Genomic DNA, 15978 nt, shown 5'->3' with positions numbered 1-15978 from the left:
GAGGGAGTGCTGCACTGTCAGAGGGTCAGTACTGAGGGAGTGCGAAACTCGGTTGTCCATCAGTTAAAGGGCATTTTGGGAAGGGCTACAAATGCTGACCCTGCGACAAGAGATCCCAGGAATGAATCAAAAGTAAAACGTAACTTTGGTGTGAGTGACATTGTGACACTCGGTCTCTGTGTCATATGCAGGGGTTTTGTATTCTGTGAGTGAGGTAAGGCACATCGATTCTATCTAGTATTTTGTTTAATAGCTTTTTGTTTGTGTATTGGGCCCCTTCCTGACTGAAAGATAGTGCTATGTTTGTGAAGGATCAGCCCATAAAGGCTGCCATTAATCTGACTGCCTGTTGCCAGTCCGGCATGGGGTTACTGGAAGCTATTAACTCGAGTTACACTTCATCATTCCGGCATCACTGATTCCTGTCCGGGCAAGGTTCCTTTTTTATTTCTTGTCTCAGTGACTGACACCATTTTAGAAACTGAAGGAGCTACAGGGAAAGGGGGAGTGTGTCCATACACTGTGTACACAGTGGGGTATTGGGGTACAGAGTGTGTCCACAGTGGGGTATGGGGTACAGATTGTGTACACAGTGGGGTATTGAGTACAGTGTGTGTACACAGTGGGGTATTGGGGTACAGAGTGTGTACACAGTGGGGTATTGGGGTACAGAGTGTGTACACAGTGGGGTATTGAGTACAGTGTGTGTACACAGTGGGGTATTGGGGTACAGAGTGTGTACACAGTGGGGTATTGAGTACAGTGTGTGTACACAGTGGGGTATTGGGGTACAGAGTGTGTTCACAGTGGGGTATTGAGTACAGAGTGTGTACACAGTGTGGTATTGAGTACAGTGTGTGTACACAGTGGGCTATTGAGTACAGTGTGTGTACACAGTGGGGTATTGAGTACAGTGTGTGTACACAGTGGGGTATTGAGTACAGTGTGTGTACACAGTGGGTTATTGGGGTACAGAGTGTGTACACAGTGGGGGTATTGAGTACAGTGTGTGTACACAGTGGGGTATTGAGTACAGAATGTGTACACAGTGCGGTATTGAGTACAGTGTGTGTACACAGTGGAGTATTGAGTACAGTGTGTGTACACAGTGGGGTATTGAGTACAGAGTGTGTACACAGTGGGTTATTGAGTACAGTGTGTGTACACAGTGGGGCATTGAGTACAGTGTGTGTACACAGTGGGTTATTGAGTACAGTGTGTGTACACAGTGGGGCATTGAGTACAGTGTGTGTACACAGTGGGTTATTGAGTACAGTGTGTGTACACAGTGGGGTATTGAGTACAGTGTGTGTACACAGTGGGGTATTGAGTACAGAGTGTGTACACAGTGGGTTATTGAGTACAGTGTGTGTACACAGTGGGGCATTGAGTACAGTGTGTGTACACAGTGGGGTATTGGGTACAGAGTGTGTACACAGTGGGGTATGGAGTACAGTGTGTGTACACAGTGGGGTATTGGGGTACAGAGTGTGTCCACAGTGGGGTATTGAGTACAGTGTGTGTACACAGTGGGGTATTGGGGTACAGAGTGTGTCCACAGTGGGGTATGGGGTACAGTTTGTGTACACAGTGGGGTATTGAGAGACACCCAGCTGACACAACCCACTGGCGGCTATGGCATTGCCATTGTAGTCAAGGAGCTGGCAGGCTGGTGGAAGAATGCTGGGTTGGTGTCGGATGCTGTCGAGGTCCGACTGTGATATGAGGTTCGCAGACGCGCCAGTGTCCAATTTAAATCGGATGCGAGACTGGTTGACCGTGATGACGGCGCACCACTCGTCGTCAGGATCCACACTGAGGATCGAAAGGCGGTTGGCAGGCACGGTAGAGACCAACTCGCGTGTGGTGATGATGCCCACCCGATATGGAGACTCGAGGCAGTCAGCATTGGGGTTCATTGGGCTGTCTGGATCAGAATCCTGCAAGCCTTGTTGTACGCAGCGGACACGTCTGCGCTGCAGTTGGGATCGCTGGCTGTTGTTCGGTGGAGCGGACCTGCAGAAGGCCGCGTAGTGGCCAGGCTTTCCACACTGTAGACACCGCCTGCCTTTGGCTGGACATTGCCGCTTTAAATGGGCGGAGCCACAATTCAGACGCGTCATGACGCTGAGGTCAGCACGTTCTGTGCGCCATCGCGCATGCGCAGTGCGGTCGGCCGACGTTCGCGCATGCGCCTCAGGGTCTTCGGCCTGGTCGTGGCGCGCTTGCGTGGGGACCCGGGAAAAGCGCGCGAAGCGGCCACTCTCCTCGATGCTCAGGCCTTGCATTTTCACTATGGTCTGAACCCTTTCTGCCTCGTGGGAGGCCAGTTTTGTAATTTCTGCCGCCCTGATGCGGGAGTAGCGATTTCTGGCTCATGGACAACGCAGGTTCCGATAGTGACGGAGAGGGTCAACTGTTTAATTTTGAGGAGCTGCTCCCGCAGGGAGTCGGACTGGACCCCGAAAATGGTCTGATCCCGGATCATGGAATCAGTCGTCGAGTCATAGTTACAGGACTGCGCTAGGGTGCGGAGATGGGTCAAGAAGGACTGAAAAGGTTCATCCTTACCCTGGAGCCTCTGTTGGAAGATGCACCGTTCAAAGCTCTCATTCACCTCAATGCCGCAGCGGCTGTCGAATTTCAGCAGAACTGTCTTGAACTTCGTCTTATCTTCGCCATCGGCAAACGTAAGTGAGTTATAGATGTGGATGGTGTGATTCCCCACAGTCGACAGGAGCAGCGCCATCTTCCTGGCATCCGATGCTGCCTCGAGGTCGGAGGCCTCGATGTACGGGAGGAACTTCTGTTTGAAGACTTTCCAGTTGGCGCCGAGGTTGCCGGAGATCCGGAGTTGCGAAGGAGGCTGGATCCTTTCCATGCCGCTGGATGGCTGCTCGCTGGGCGTTGCAGATGCACTCGAGGTAGGTTCATTAGGATTAATAGCCCTCTGGTACCATGATGTGTTAAGTAAGTTGGTTCAACGTTGACTGCAACTGGATGCAGTGAAACTGGAAACAGGCTTCTGACACAGGAGATGGTCCAACACTGTTTTATTGAACTTCCTGATTGCTGTACATAGTCTGCTGTGAGTTGACTCTCTATCAATCTAACTGATAATCTCCTACTGGCTTGACCAGACTAACTCTTTACCTCATGGTGATAGTGCTCACTGACTTGTGCACTCTTACTATCTCAGCAGCTGTGTCCTGTAGAGAGAGGGAGAGTCTTAATGCCCTGTGTGCTTTATAGTGGTGGTGTCCTGTCTGGTGATTGGTTGTTCTGTGTCGTGTGTGTTCATTGGTTATCCTGTGTGTCAATCACTGCCTGTCTGCATCTCATTATACACATGAGTGGATATTATGACACCTCCTACCCCACCTCTACTCCTCCCTCCCTCCTACCCCATCTCTACTCCTCCCTCCCTCCCTCCCTCCCTCCCTCCTCCATCTCCCCATCTCCCTCCCCCTCCCTCCTCCATCTCCACTCCTCCTCCCCCATGAGGATCTCTTCAGGCTCCTGACCAACTTCCATCTTTCAGACAATCAGAAAGATTTCTTATTGAGTGAAGTAGTTGAAGGTACAGAGGTGGATGGTGACAGATTGTCTCAGACTGTCTCCTCCCAAAGTGTGGTGGGTGCGCCACTGGGTGGCAGCATGTGGTATTGCAGCTGTTCTAGATTCGGAAAACAGTTGCAGTTTGGGCTAATCAAAGAACAAAGAAAAGTATAAAAGACACCGCAAAGTGCCGGCTCAAAGTGGAGAGGATCTCCAGGAAGATCGCGCATATAGACACTGACATTAAGTTTCTACAAAGATGCAAGAAAGCAGACAAGATCCCGAAAGGGCTACAGATCACAAACCCACTCCAGTCGACCTACGACACAGACTTCGCTGAGAGACTCTGCCATCGCACCTCTCTCACACTCCTCAACCACCTCGTCCGCCAGCTCTACAGCAGACGACGCAACCTGGAAACCAAGATAGAGGCCATATTCTCAACTTGCTCTCAGGACGCAGCAGACCAGCTGCGGAACACCGCCAAACAGATGAGACAACAATACTATGCCACCTATATGCACACCAAGAACAGAAAGCTTGAGAAACTTGGCATCACCACCGGCAGCAACCAAGCCACCCCCGGTGTCACAGTAGAAAACAATACAGGGAAATCTATTGTCAACTTGTCAGACTCCACCCTTCAACCAGACAAAATCGAACTCCTCAGCAGAGGGCTCAATTTCTGCACCACCACCAAAATGGACCCCATCAGTCTCGCGGCAGACACGGAGGAATTCATCAGGCGAATGAGGCTCCGGGAATTCTTCCACAGACCCCAAGAGGCCAACAGCGAACCCAAGCAGACTATCAATGAACCGGAACAGCAGACCGAGAGATCTGCGGTGCGGCAACCGAAGAGGAGAGAGTCGAATTGGACCCCTCCGGAAGGCCGCTGCCTTAGACTCGACATGTATGCTCAAGCCGTCAGGAGTCGCGTCAATGCCAGATTCATCAGTCGCATTCACAAGACAGCCCCGAACGTCACCCAAGCACAACGCAATGCCATCCGCGCTCTCAAGACCAACCGCAGCATCGTCATCAAACCAGCAGACAAAGGGGGGGCCACTGTCGTACTGAACAGAACGGACTACTGCAAAGAAGTATACCGACAACTGAACAACCAAGAACACTACAGACAGTTACCCGCAGATCCGATCAAGGAACACATCCGCCAACTTAACAGACTGATCAAGACCTTGGATCCAGATCTTCAGAGCACCCTACGTGCTCTCATCCCACGTACTCCCCGCATTGGAGATCTCTACTGCCTCCCGAAAATACACAAGGCCAACACACCAGGCCGCCCTATCGTTTCAGGCAATGGGACCCTGTGTGAGAACCTCTCTGGCTACATCGAGGGCATCTTGAAACCCATCGTACAAGGTACACCCAGCTTCTGTCACGACACGACGGACTTCCTACAGAAACTCAGCACCCATGGACCAGTTGAACCAGGAACATTCCTCGTCACAATGGACGTCTCGGCACTCTACACCAGCATCCCCCATGACGACGGCATTGCTGCAACAGCCTCAGCACTCAACACCGACAACTGCCAATCTCCAGACGCAATTCTGCAACTCATCCGCTTCATTCTGGATCACAACGCCTTCACCTTCGACAACAAGTTCTTCATCCAGACGCACGGAACAGCCATGGGGACCAAATTCGCACCCCAATACGCCAACATCTTCATGCACAAGTTTGAACAGGACCTACTCACCGCACAGGACCTTCAACCGACGTTATACACCAGATACATCGATGACATTTTTTTCCTTTGGACCCACGGCGAAGAATCACTGAAACGACTACACAATGACATTAATAAGTTCCATCCAACCATCAGACTCACCATGGACTACTCTCCAAAATCAGTTGCATTCTTGGACACACTCGTCTCCATCAAGGACGGTCACCTCAGCACTTCGCTTTACCGCAAACCCACGGATAACCTCATGATGCTCCACTTCTCCAGCTTCCACCCTAAACACATTAAAGAAGCCATCCCCTATGGACAAGCGCTCCGTATACACAGGATCTGCTCAGACGAGGAGGAGCGTAACAGACATCTACAGACGTTGAAAGATGCCCTCGTACGAACGGGATATGGCACTCGACTCATCGATCGACAGTTCCAACGCGCCACAGCGAAAAACCGGACCGACCTCCTCAGAAGACAAACATGGGACACAACCGACAGAATACCCTTCGTTGTCCAGTACTTCCCCGGAGCGGAGAAACTACGTCATCTTCTTCACAGCCTTCAACACGTCATTGATGACGATGAACATCTTGCCAAGGTCATCCCCACACCCCCACTACTTGCCTTCAAACAACCGCGCAACCTCAAACGAACCATTGTTTGCAGCAAACTACCCAGTCTTCAGAACAGTGACCACGACACCACACAACCCTGTCATGGCAATCTCTGCAAGACGTGCCAGATCATCGACATGGATACCACTATTACACGTGAGAACACCACCCACCAGGTACGCGGTACATACTCGTGCGACTCGGCCAACGTTGTCTACCTCATACGCTGCAGGAAAGGATGTCCCGAAGCGTGGTACATTGGCGAGACCATGCAGACGCTGCGACAACGAATGAACGGACATCGCGCAACAATCACCAGGCAGGAATGTTCCCTTCCAGTCGGGGAACACTTCAGCAGTCAAGGGCATTCAGCCTCTGATCTCCGGGTAAGCGTTCTCCAAGGCGGCCTTCAGGACCCGCGACAACGCAGAATCGCCGAGCAGAAACTTATAGCCAAGTTCCGCACACATGAGTGCGGCCTCAACCGGGACCGGGGATTCATGTCGCATTACATTCATCCCCCACCATCTGGCCTGCGAAATCCTACCAACTGTCCTGGCTTGACACAATTCACACCTCTTTAACCTGGGGTTACCCCATCTCTGGATCTGTAAAGATTTAATCACCTGCTAATGCTCGCATTCCAAGCATTGTCTGGCATCTTTGAATTTGTCTATATATATGTTTCTGGAACATACCTCTTCATTCACCTGAGGAAGGAGCAGCGCTCCGAAAGCTAGTGACATCGAAACAAACCTGTTGGACTTTAACCTGGTGTTGTAAGACTTCGTACTGTATTTGTCAAGATGCCCCTTAAATGTCCCTATCGTCCCTGCTTCCACCACCTCCTCCGGTAGCGAGTTCCAGGCACCCACTACCCTCTGCGTAAAAAACTTGCCTCGTACATCTACTCTAAACCTTGCCCCTCTCACCTTAAACCTATGCCCCCTAGTAATTGACCCCTCTACCCTGGGGAAAAGCCTCTGACTATCCACTCTGTCTATGCCCCTCATAATTTTGTAGACCTCTATTAGGTCTCCCCTCAACCTCCGTTGTTCCAGTGAGAACAAACCTAGATTATTCAACCTCTCCTCTTGGCTAATGCCCTCCATACCAGGCAACATTCTGGTAAATCTCTTCTGCACCCTCTCTAAACAGCAGATATTTCACTGTAAGAAAGACTTCCATTAACATAGCGCCTATCCTATTTTACAGGCAAGAATGTAATCTCAATTGTAGGAATCAATGCAGCATAATTGCACAGAGCATCTAATAAAAATAATAATAATCTTTATTATTGTCACAAGTAAGAAGTGACTGAAAATCCCCTAGTCGCCACATTCCGGCGCCTGTTCGGGTACACAGAGGGAGAATTTGGAATGTCCAATTCGCCTAACAGCACGTCTTTGGACTGTGGGAGGAAACCGGAGCACCCGGAGGAAACCCACGCACACACGGGGAGGACGTGCAGACTCCGCACAGACAGTGACCCAAGCCGGGAATCGAACCTGGGACCCTGGAGCTGTGAAGCAACAGTGCTACCCACTGTGCCACCCACATTGAGGTGGAGGTACACCCACTGTGCTGTTAGGGAGGGAGCTCCGGGGTTTTGCCCCAGCGACAGTGAGGGAACGGTGATATATTTCCAAGTCAGGATGGTTAGTGACCTGGAGGGGCACCTGGAGTTGATGCACTCCACAATTTCACCCAGCCCCGTGGTGCTTCCAGTGCCTGTTTTGTGTCCTCCCCCACTGCCAGCGTGTCCAGTCTGTCGAGGAACCCTCTCTGGAGGTTCAGAGTGAAAACCCTTTGGTAAAAGTTCATAAAGGCCTATTGACCTCGTTTGGGTCGGTTACCATCCTACCGTTACTGTGCCTGACCTGAGCTATCTCTACCTTAGCTGGTGTGCCAGCATGCGGCTGGCTTTGTCTTCATGTCTGTAAAAGGCCTGCTGGAGCTGATGGGGCTGGTGGGCCTGGTGGGCCTGGTGGGGCTGGTGGGCCTGGTGGAGCTGCTGGAGCTGATGGGCCTGGTGGGCCTGGTGGGCCTGGTGGGCCTGGTGGGCCTGGTGGGGCTGATGGGCCTGGTGGGGCTGATGGGCCTGGTGGGGCTGGTGGGCCTGGTGGAGCTGCTGGAGCTGATGGGCCTGGTGGAGCTGGTGGGGCTGGTGGAGCTGGTGGAGCTGGTGGGCCTGGTGGGCCTGCTGGGCCTGCTGGAGCTGCTGGACTGCACACTTTGTGCAGAGCAGGTCAAATTCCATCCGCAGCTTTTTCCTTTTCCGCTGGCAGTTCCGCAGTTCGGGCCGTGGAGTACAGTCAATCCACCTCCAGTATGGAGTCGATGTACAGTGGTTAGCACAGATGCTTCACAGCGCCAGGGTCCCAGGTTCGATTCCCTGCTGGGTCACTATCTGTGCGGAGTCTGCACGTCCTCCCCGTGTCTGCGTGGGTTTCCTCCGGGTGCTCCGGCTTCCTCCCACAGTCCAAAGACGTGCTGTTAGGCGAATTGGACATTCCAAATTCTCCCTCTGTGTACCCGAACAGGCGCCGGAATGTGGCAACTAGGGGATTTTCACAGTAACGTCATTGCGGTGTTAATGTTGCAGTGTTACTGTAAGCCTACTTGTGACACTAATAATGATTATTATCTGCCGCTGCTCTGTTTCCCTCTCCTTCCTGTCTCTAAGGGCCCTATAAGTCACGATTCCCCCCCACCCTCCAATCACCGCCTTCAGTGCCTCCAGAACGTGGAAGGTGAGACTTCCCCATTCTGGTTGCAGGTTACCAAATCGTTGATGGTTTGGGATATTTTATTGTTGAATTCCTTATTGGCGAGGGGAGCTGCATCCAGCCTGCATCCGTCCCTTCTCCAACCTCACATTTATGTAGTGCCTCCTGTGGTCGGAGGTTACAATCGCGGATACTCCATCTTTGTTACTCCTGGAAGCAACGGCTTCCCTAGGACAAAAAAGTATCTGTGAGGAAGCCTTAGGCCCGGGTGGTGGAACCTCCACAGGTCCCCCCAGCATCTGCTCCATAAAGGCTAGTAATTCTGTGCCATGCCTGACACGTTACCTGTCCTGGGATTGTATCTGTCTAACGTCAGGTCCTGTACACCCCCCACGACCAGTCAGTGAGTGCCCACGTCCGGGATTTCACCCATCGTTTTCTTGACAAACTCTGTGTCGTCCCAATTCTTTCAAAAATAATTTAGAGTACCCAATTACTTTTTTTCCAATTAAGGGACGATGCAGGGGTGACGTAGTGGTTAGCACTGCTGCCTCACGGCGCTGAGGTCCCGGGTTCGATCCCGACCCCGGGTCACTGTCCGTGTGGAGTTTGCACATTCTCCCTGTGTCTGTGTGGGTCTTACCCCACAACCCAAAGATGTGCTGGGTGGGTGGATTGGCCACGCTAAATTGCCCCTTAATTGGAAAAAAATCAAAAACAAACAGTAGTTGGCGCTGTGGGCAACCTCTGTTCATTTCCCAGCTGATTTAGCTTCCAACCTCAATCTCTAAAGATACTGCAGAAGGTGCATCATGAGCAACATTAATACTGACAAACAGAGAGAGTGCCAACAGTATTACCCATGGTTAGTGCCAGATAGGGACCACTAGGAGAAAGTCAACAAGGTGTGGCATCACCCAGTGTGGGGTGGGTTTTGTACAAATCATTCCTCTGGCTGGAATGAAATAAACTTTGAATTGAACCAGTTTGTCCTCCATCTCTTTCCCAATCTAGGTTCTTCACTATCAGTCCATGGTATTTCCAGCCCTCAGTGGCCCCTTCAAGGATCGGGTCGTGTGGAATGGGGAGCTTGAGAAAGGCAATGCGGCCATTATCCTGAAGAATGTGACACAGAGTGACAACGGGACGTTTAGTTGTGCGGTGCACAACCCGCCAGATGTGAGCAGTGAAATGCCAAGCACTGCCCTCACCGTCACCGAGAGAGGTCAGAACAAAAGAAAGAGCTGCAGGAGTAGACCATTGGGCGCCTCACACCTGGGCTGTCATTCAATACACTGCGTGTGCGTCCGATTGTCAGAACATTCGTGCTCCATAATGTCCCAATTTTGAGGATGAATTTCAACCTTTCTCTGTTCAATGAGCTTAGGGTTATAATTAAAATTGATAGGGCAGCACGGCAGCACAGTGGTTAGCACAGCTGCCTACGGCGCTGAGGACCCGGGTTCGAATCCTGGCTCTGGGCCACTGTCTGTGTGGAGTTTGCACATTCTCCCCGTGTCTGCGTGGGTTTCGCCCCCACAACACAAAGATGTGCAGGGTAGGGGGATTGGCCACGCTAAATTGCCCCTTAATTGGAAAAAATAATTGGGTACTCAAATTTATTTTTAAAAAAGAGAGTGAATAAAATTATTTTAATAAAAATTAAAATAAAATAAATAAATAAATAGAATTGAATAAGAGCGGAGACTGGGGGAATCTCAGCAGGTCAGCCAGCATCTCGCAGGAGAGGAACCGAGTTAACATTTTGGGTCCGAGACACAGCCACAAAGTGGAGCTGTCTCGATTCCTGCCCTTTGCTCTTTTACTTCCTTTCTCCACTTCTCTCCAGTTGAGTCCCTGGAGTTGATTCTTTCGGGATGAAGACTGCGAGTTTTGATACCCGTGAGCTTCTTGACATGACAGGGTTAATCGAGTGTAATCAGGCAGTAACACTCTGGGCCGGGCAGTGCAACCTCGAGGCCCTGGTCTTGGCCTGCATCCCCCAGGCAGCGAATCAGTCTGTCCATCTCCTCGGGACATCAATCATAGAATTTACAGTGCAGAAGGAGGCCATTCAGCCCATCGAGTCTGCACCAGCTCTTGGAAAGAGCACCCTACACAAGGTCCACACCACCACCCTATCCCCATAACCCAGTAACCTCCACCCAACACTAAGGGCAATTTTGGACACTAAGGGCAATTTATCACGGCCAATCCACCTAACCTGCACATCTTTGGACAGTGGGAGAAAACCGGAGCACCCGGAGGAAACCCACGCACACACAGGGAGGATGTGCAGACTCCGCACAGACAGTGACCCAAGCCGGAATCGAACCTGGGACCCTGGAGCTGTGAAGCAATTGTGCTATCCACAATGCTACCGTGCTGCCCTCGTGATAGTGATAGTGGCAGCTACCGTGCTGCCCGTACGAGATAGTTACTAAAAAATCCACGGGAGAAGAAGGAAAGGTTCCTTTTCTCATTGAGTCTTTGAGTGGTTCAGGCAAGTCACTCAGATGAAAACTAAAGAAACCACCAGGGAGGGGAGTAAGATTGGCAGAAAGACTAGAGTCGGATAATAGAGTTGGAGGAGGTTGATGTGGAATTTAAATAACAGCAGAGTCTGGTCAGGCGGTTTCTATACTTTTATGCAATTTCTCACTCGTTTTTCTCGCTTTTCACAGAACTCCCATTCCGCCTGAGTGTGGTTATGGTGTTGACGATTCTGGTAATTGCTCCGTCTCTGCTGGTGGTCACTGTGCTCCTGCTGTGGATGGAAAAAACATTTGCTGTATTCACATCGAGCTCCAAAAACACATCGATAGAGGCAGTGGAGGGGTAGGTTCACCATGGACGTGTTCACCAGGGACGTGTTCACCAGGGACGTGTTCACCAGGGACGGGTTCACCAGGGGTAGGTTCACCAGGGACGTGTTCACCAGGGACGTGTTCACCAGGGACGTGTTCATCAGGGACGTGTTCATCAGGGATGTGTTCACCAGGGACGTGTTCATCAGGGACGTGTTCACCAGGGACGTGTTCACCAGGGACGTGTTCATCAGGGACGGGTTCACCAGGGACGTGTTCATCAGGGGCAGGTTCACCAGGGGCAGGTTCACCAGGGACGTATTCACCAGGGACGTGTTCATCAGGGACGTGTTCATCAGGGACGGTGTACACCAGGGACGTGTTCACCAGGGACGTGTTCACCAGGGACGTGTTCACCAGGGACGTGTTCATCAGGGGCAGGTTCACCAGGGGCAGGTTCACCAGGGACGTATTCACCAGGGACGTGTTCACCAGGGACGTGTTCACCAGGGACGTGTTCACCAGGGACGTGTTCACCAGGGACGTGTTCACCAGGGACGTGTTCACCAGGGGCAGGTTCACCAGGGGCAGGTTCACCAGGGACGTGTTCACCAGGGACGTGTTCATCAGGGACGTGTTCATCAGGGACGGTGTACACCATGGACGTGTTCACCAGGGACGTGTTCACCAGGGACGTGTTCACCAGGGACGTGTTCACTAGGGACGTGTTCACCAGGGACGTGTTCACAAGGGGCAGGTTCACCAGGGGCAGGTTCACCAGGGACGTGTTCACCAGGGACATGTTCACCAGGGATGGGTTCACCAGGATCAGGTTCACCAGGGACGTGTTCACCAGGGACGTGTTCACCAGGGACATGTTCACAAGGGGCAGGTTCACCAGGGGCAGGTTCACCAGGGACGTGTTCACCAGGGACATGTTCACCAGGGATGGGTTCACCAGGATCAGGTCCACCAGGGACGAGTTCACCAGGGACGTATTCACCAGGGACGTGTTCACCAGGGACGTGTTCACCAGGGACGTGTTCACCAGGGACGTGTTCACCAGGGACGTGTTCACTAGGGACGTGTTCACTAGGGACGTGTTCACCAGGGACGTGTTCACCAGGGACGTGTTCACCAGGGGCAGGTTCACCAGGGACGTGTTCACCAGGGACATGTTCACCAGGGATGGGTTCACCAGGATCAGGTTCACCAGGGACGTGTTCACCAGGGACGTGTTCACCAGGGACATGTTCACAAGGGGCAGGTTCACCAGGGGCAGGTTCACCAGGGACGTGTTCACCAGGGACATGTTCACCAGGGATGGGTTCACCAGGATCAGGTCCACCAGGGACGAGTTCACCAGGGACGTATTCACCAGGGACGTGTTCACCAGGGGTGTGTTCACCAGGGACGTGTTCACCAGGGGCGTGTTCACCAGGGGCCTGTTCACCAGGGGCGTGCTCACCAGGGGCGTGCTCACCAGGGGCATGCTCACCAGGGGCTTGTTCACCAGGGACGGGTTCACCAGGGACGGGTTCACCAGGGACGTGTTCACCAGGGACGGGTTCACCAGGATCTGGTTCACCAGGGACGGGTTCACCAGGGACGGGTTCGCCAGGGACGAGTTCACCAAGGGCGGGTTCACCAGAGACGTGGTCACCAGGGACGTGTTCACAGGGACGTGTTCACCAGGGACGTGTTCACCAGGGACATGTTCACCAGGGACATGTTCACAAGGAGCAGGTTCACCAGGGACATGTTCACCAGGGGCGTGCTCACCAGGGGCGTGCTCACCAGGGACGGGTTCACCAGGGACGGGTTCACCAGGGGCGGGTTCACCAGGGGCGGGTTCACCAGGGGCGGGTTCACCAGGGACGTGTTCACCAGGGGCGGGCTCACCGGGACATGTTCACCAGGGACGGGTTCACCGGGGACGTGTTCACCAGGGGCGAGTTCACCAGGGGCGAGTTCACCAGGGGCGTGTTCACCAGGGGCGTGTTCACCAGGGGCGCGTTCACCAGGGACGCGTTCACCAGCGACGCGTTCACCAGGGACGTGTTCACCAGGGGCGTGTTCACCAGGGGCGTGTTCACCAGGGGCGTGTTCACCAGGGGCGTGTTCACCAGGGGCGTGTTCACCAGGGACGCGTTCACCAGGGACCTGTTCACCAGGGGTGGTTTCAGCAGGGATGGGTTCACCAGGGACGGGTTCACCAGGGACGGGTTCACCAGGGACGGGCTCACCAGGGACGGGCTCACCAGGGGCGGGCTCACCAGGGACGGGTTCACCAGGGGCGGGTTCACCAGGGGCGGGTTCACCAGGGTGGGTTCACCAGGGGCTGGTTCACCAGGGGTGGGTTCAGTTCTTCCAGACTCCAGCTCGGTGAAGTCGAGAATGGGGTGTTGTGATTATAGAATATCCGAGCTCTGGATTGGCCCTTAAAATATCTCAAATGTTCTTCATGTAAATTAATTTTTTTTTGCTTCATTGATATACTTCATCACCCCATTTCCCATGGTCAATTCTGGTGGCAGTTCTGTGTTGAACACTACCCGGTGTAACCCAGGAGCCCCGCTCTGACATGGCACAGTTTCTAACACGTTTGCTGCAGAGAGATACCGTGTTGTGGGGAGACGAGCGGCTCTGTGGCCTCTGGTTATTCAGGGCCTTCTTCCTGGCCTGGGACAAAGGACAGAACCCTCCCTCTTCCAACGCTGTGCCCGTCAGCCAGCAGACGTCACAGCTGTCAGTGGGGGCCCCCAATTGTTAGTGTCCAATTAAATACTTTACAGTGGCCCAACATTGAATACTGAGAACAGAGGAAGATCCCACAACAGCAGGAAAACAAAATCTACAGAATTGCTAATTGAGGAATGAATATCGCGTAGAATCACAGAACCATTCATCGGAGAAGGAGGCCGAACAGCCCATTGCTGACAGAGCAATCTAATCCGTCTCGCCCCACCCCCTGCCCCTAACCCAGCCCCCACTCTCTCTCTGGGTCTGTAACTGATTCATTTTCACCACATTTGAAAGTAATTATTGAATTTGCCTCCATCGTCCTATCCAGCCTTCAAATCACAAGTAACTGAGTGAAAGATTCTCTGTATCCCTCCCCCCCCCACTGACCCCCCCCCACTGACTCCCCCCCCCCACTGACTCCCCCCCCCCCACTGACTCCCACCCCCCCACTGACTCCCCCCCACTGACTCCCCCCCACTGACTTCCCCCCCCCCACTGACTCCCCCCCCACTGACTCCCCCCCCCCCACTGACTCCCACCCCCCCACTGACTCCCCCCCCCCCACTGACTCCCCCCCCACTGACCCCCCCCCCCACTGACTCCCACCCCCCCACTGGCTCCCCCCCCATTGACTCCCCCCCCCACTGACTCTTTCCCCCCCCACTGACTCTTTCCCCCCCCACTGGCTCTCCCCCCCCCCACTGGCTCTCCCCCCCCACTGACTCTCCCCCCCCCCCACTGACTCTTTTCCCCCCCACTGACTCTTCCCCCCCCACTGACTCTCATCCCCCCCCGACTCTTCCCCCCCCACTGACTCACTGACTCTCCCCCCCCCACTGACTCTCACCCCCCCACTGACTCTCACCCCCCCACTGACTCTTCCCCCCCCACTGACTCTCATCCCCCCCCTGACTCTTCCCCCCCACTGACTCACTGACTCTCCCCCCCACTGACTCTCACCCCCCCACTGACTCTCACCCCCCCCACTGACTCTCACCCCCCCACTGACTCTCACCCCCCCCACTGACTCTCACCCCCCCCCACTGACTCTCACCCCCCCACTGACTCTCACCCCCACTGACTCTTCCCCCCCCACTGACTCTCACCCCCCACTGACTCTCCCCCCCACTGACTCTTCCCCCCCCCACTGACTCTCACCCCCCCACTGACTCTCCCCCCCACTGACTCTCCCCACCCACTGACTCTCCCCCCCACTGACTCTCCCCCCCCACTGACTCTCCCCCCCACTGACTCTCCCCCCCACTGACTCTCCCCCCCCACTGACTCTCCCCCCACTGACTCTCACCCCCCCCACTGACTCTCCCCCCCCACTGACTCTCCCCCCCCACTGACTCTCCCCCCCCCACTGACTCTCCCCCCCCCACTGACTCTCTCCCCCCCCCACTGACTCTCCCCCCCCCACTGACTCTCCCCCCCCACTGACTCTCCCCCCCCACTGACTCTTCCCCCCCCACTGACTCTTCCCCCCCCACTGACTCTTCCCCCCCCACTGCCTCTTCCCCCCCCACTGACTCTCCCCACCACTGACTCCCCCCCCCACTGACTCTCCCCCCCCCCCACTGACTCTCCCCCCCCCCACTGACTCTCCCCCCCACTGACTCTCCCCCCCCACTGACTCTCCCCCCACTGACTCTCCCCCCCACCCACTGACTCTTCCCCCCACTGCCTCTCGCCCCCCCCCACTGACTCTTCCCCCCACTGCCTCTCGCCCCCCCCCACTGACTCTCCCCCCCCACTGACTCCCCCCACTGACTCTCCCCCCCCACTGACTCTTCCCCCCCACTGACTCTCCCCCC

General features: G+C 54.3%; 1 protein-coding gene across 2 annotated transcripts in view; it reads left to right on the top strand.

Moving 5' to 3' along the window:
• LOC140398086 (myelin protein zero-like protein 3) overlaps window positions 1-15978 on the top strand; it is a 49585-nt gene that overhangs the window by 24832 nt on the left and 8775 nt on the right. For both annotated transcript variants that reach the window (XM_072486303.1, XM_072486301.1), the window contains 2 exons: window positions 9624-9834; window positions 11294-11447. In XM_072486303.1, the coding sequence (XP_072342404.1) occupies window positions 9624-9834; window positions 11294-11447 (365 nt within the window). The remainder of the gene's footprint in view (window positions 1-9623; window positions 9835-11293; window positions 11448-15978) is intronic.

Source organism: Scyliorhinus torazame, chromosome 21 (genome assembly GCF_047496885.1).
Source record: "Scyliorhinus torazame isolate Kashiwa2021f chromosome 21, sScyTor2.1, whole genome shotgun sequence".
NCBI lineage: Eukaryota > Metazoa > Chordata > Chondrichthyes > Carcharhiniformes > Scyliorhinidae > Scyliorhinus > Scyliorhinus torazame.
This window is presented reverse-complemented; position numbering and strand designations above follow the sequence as displayed.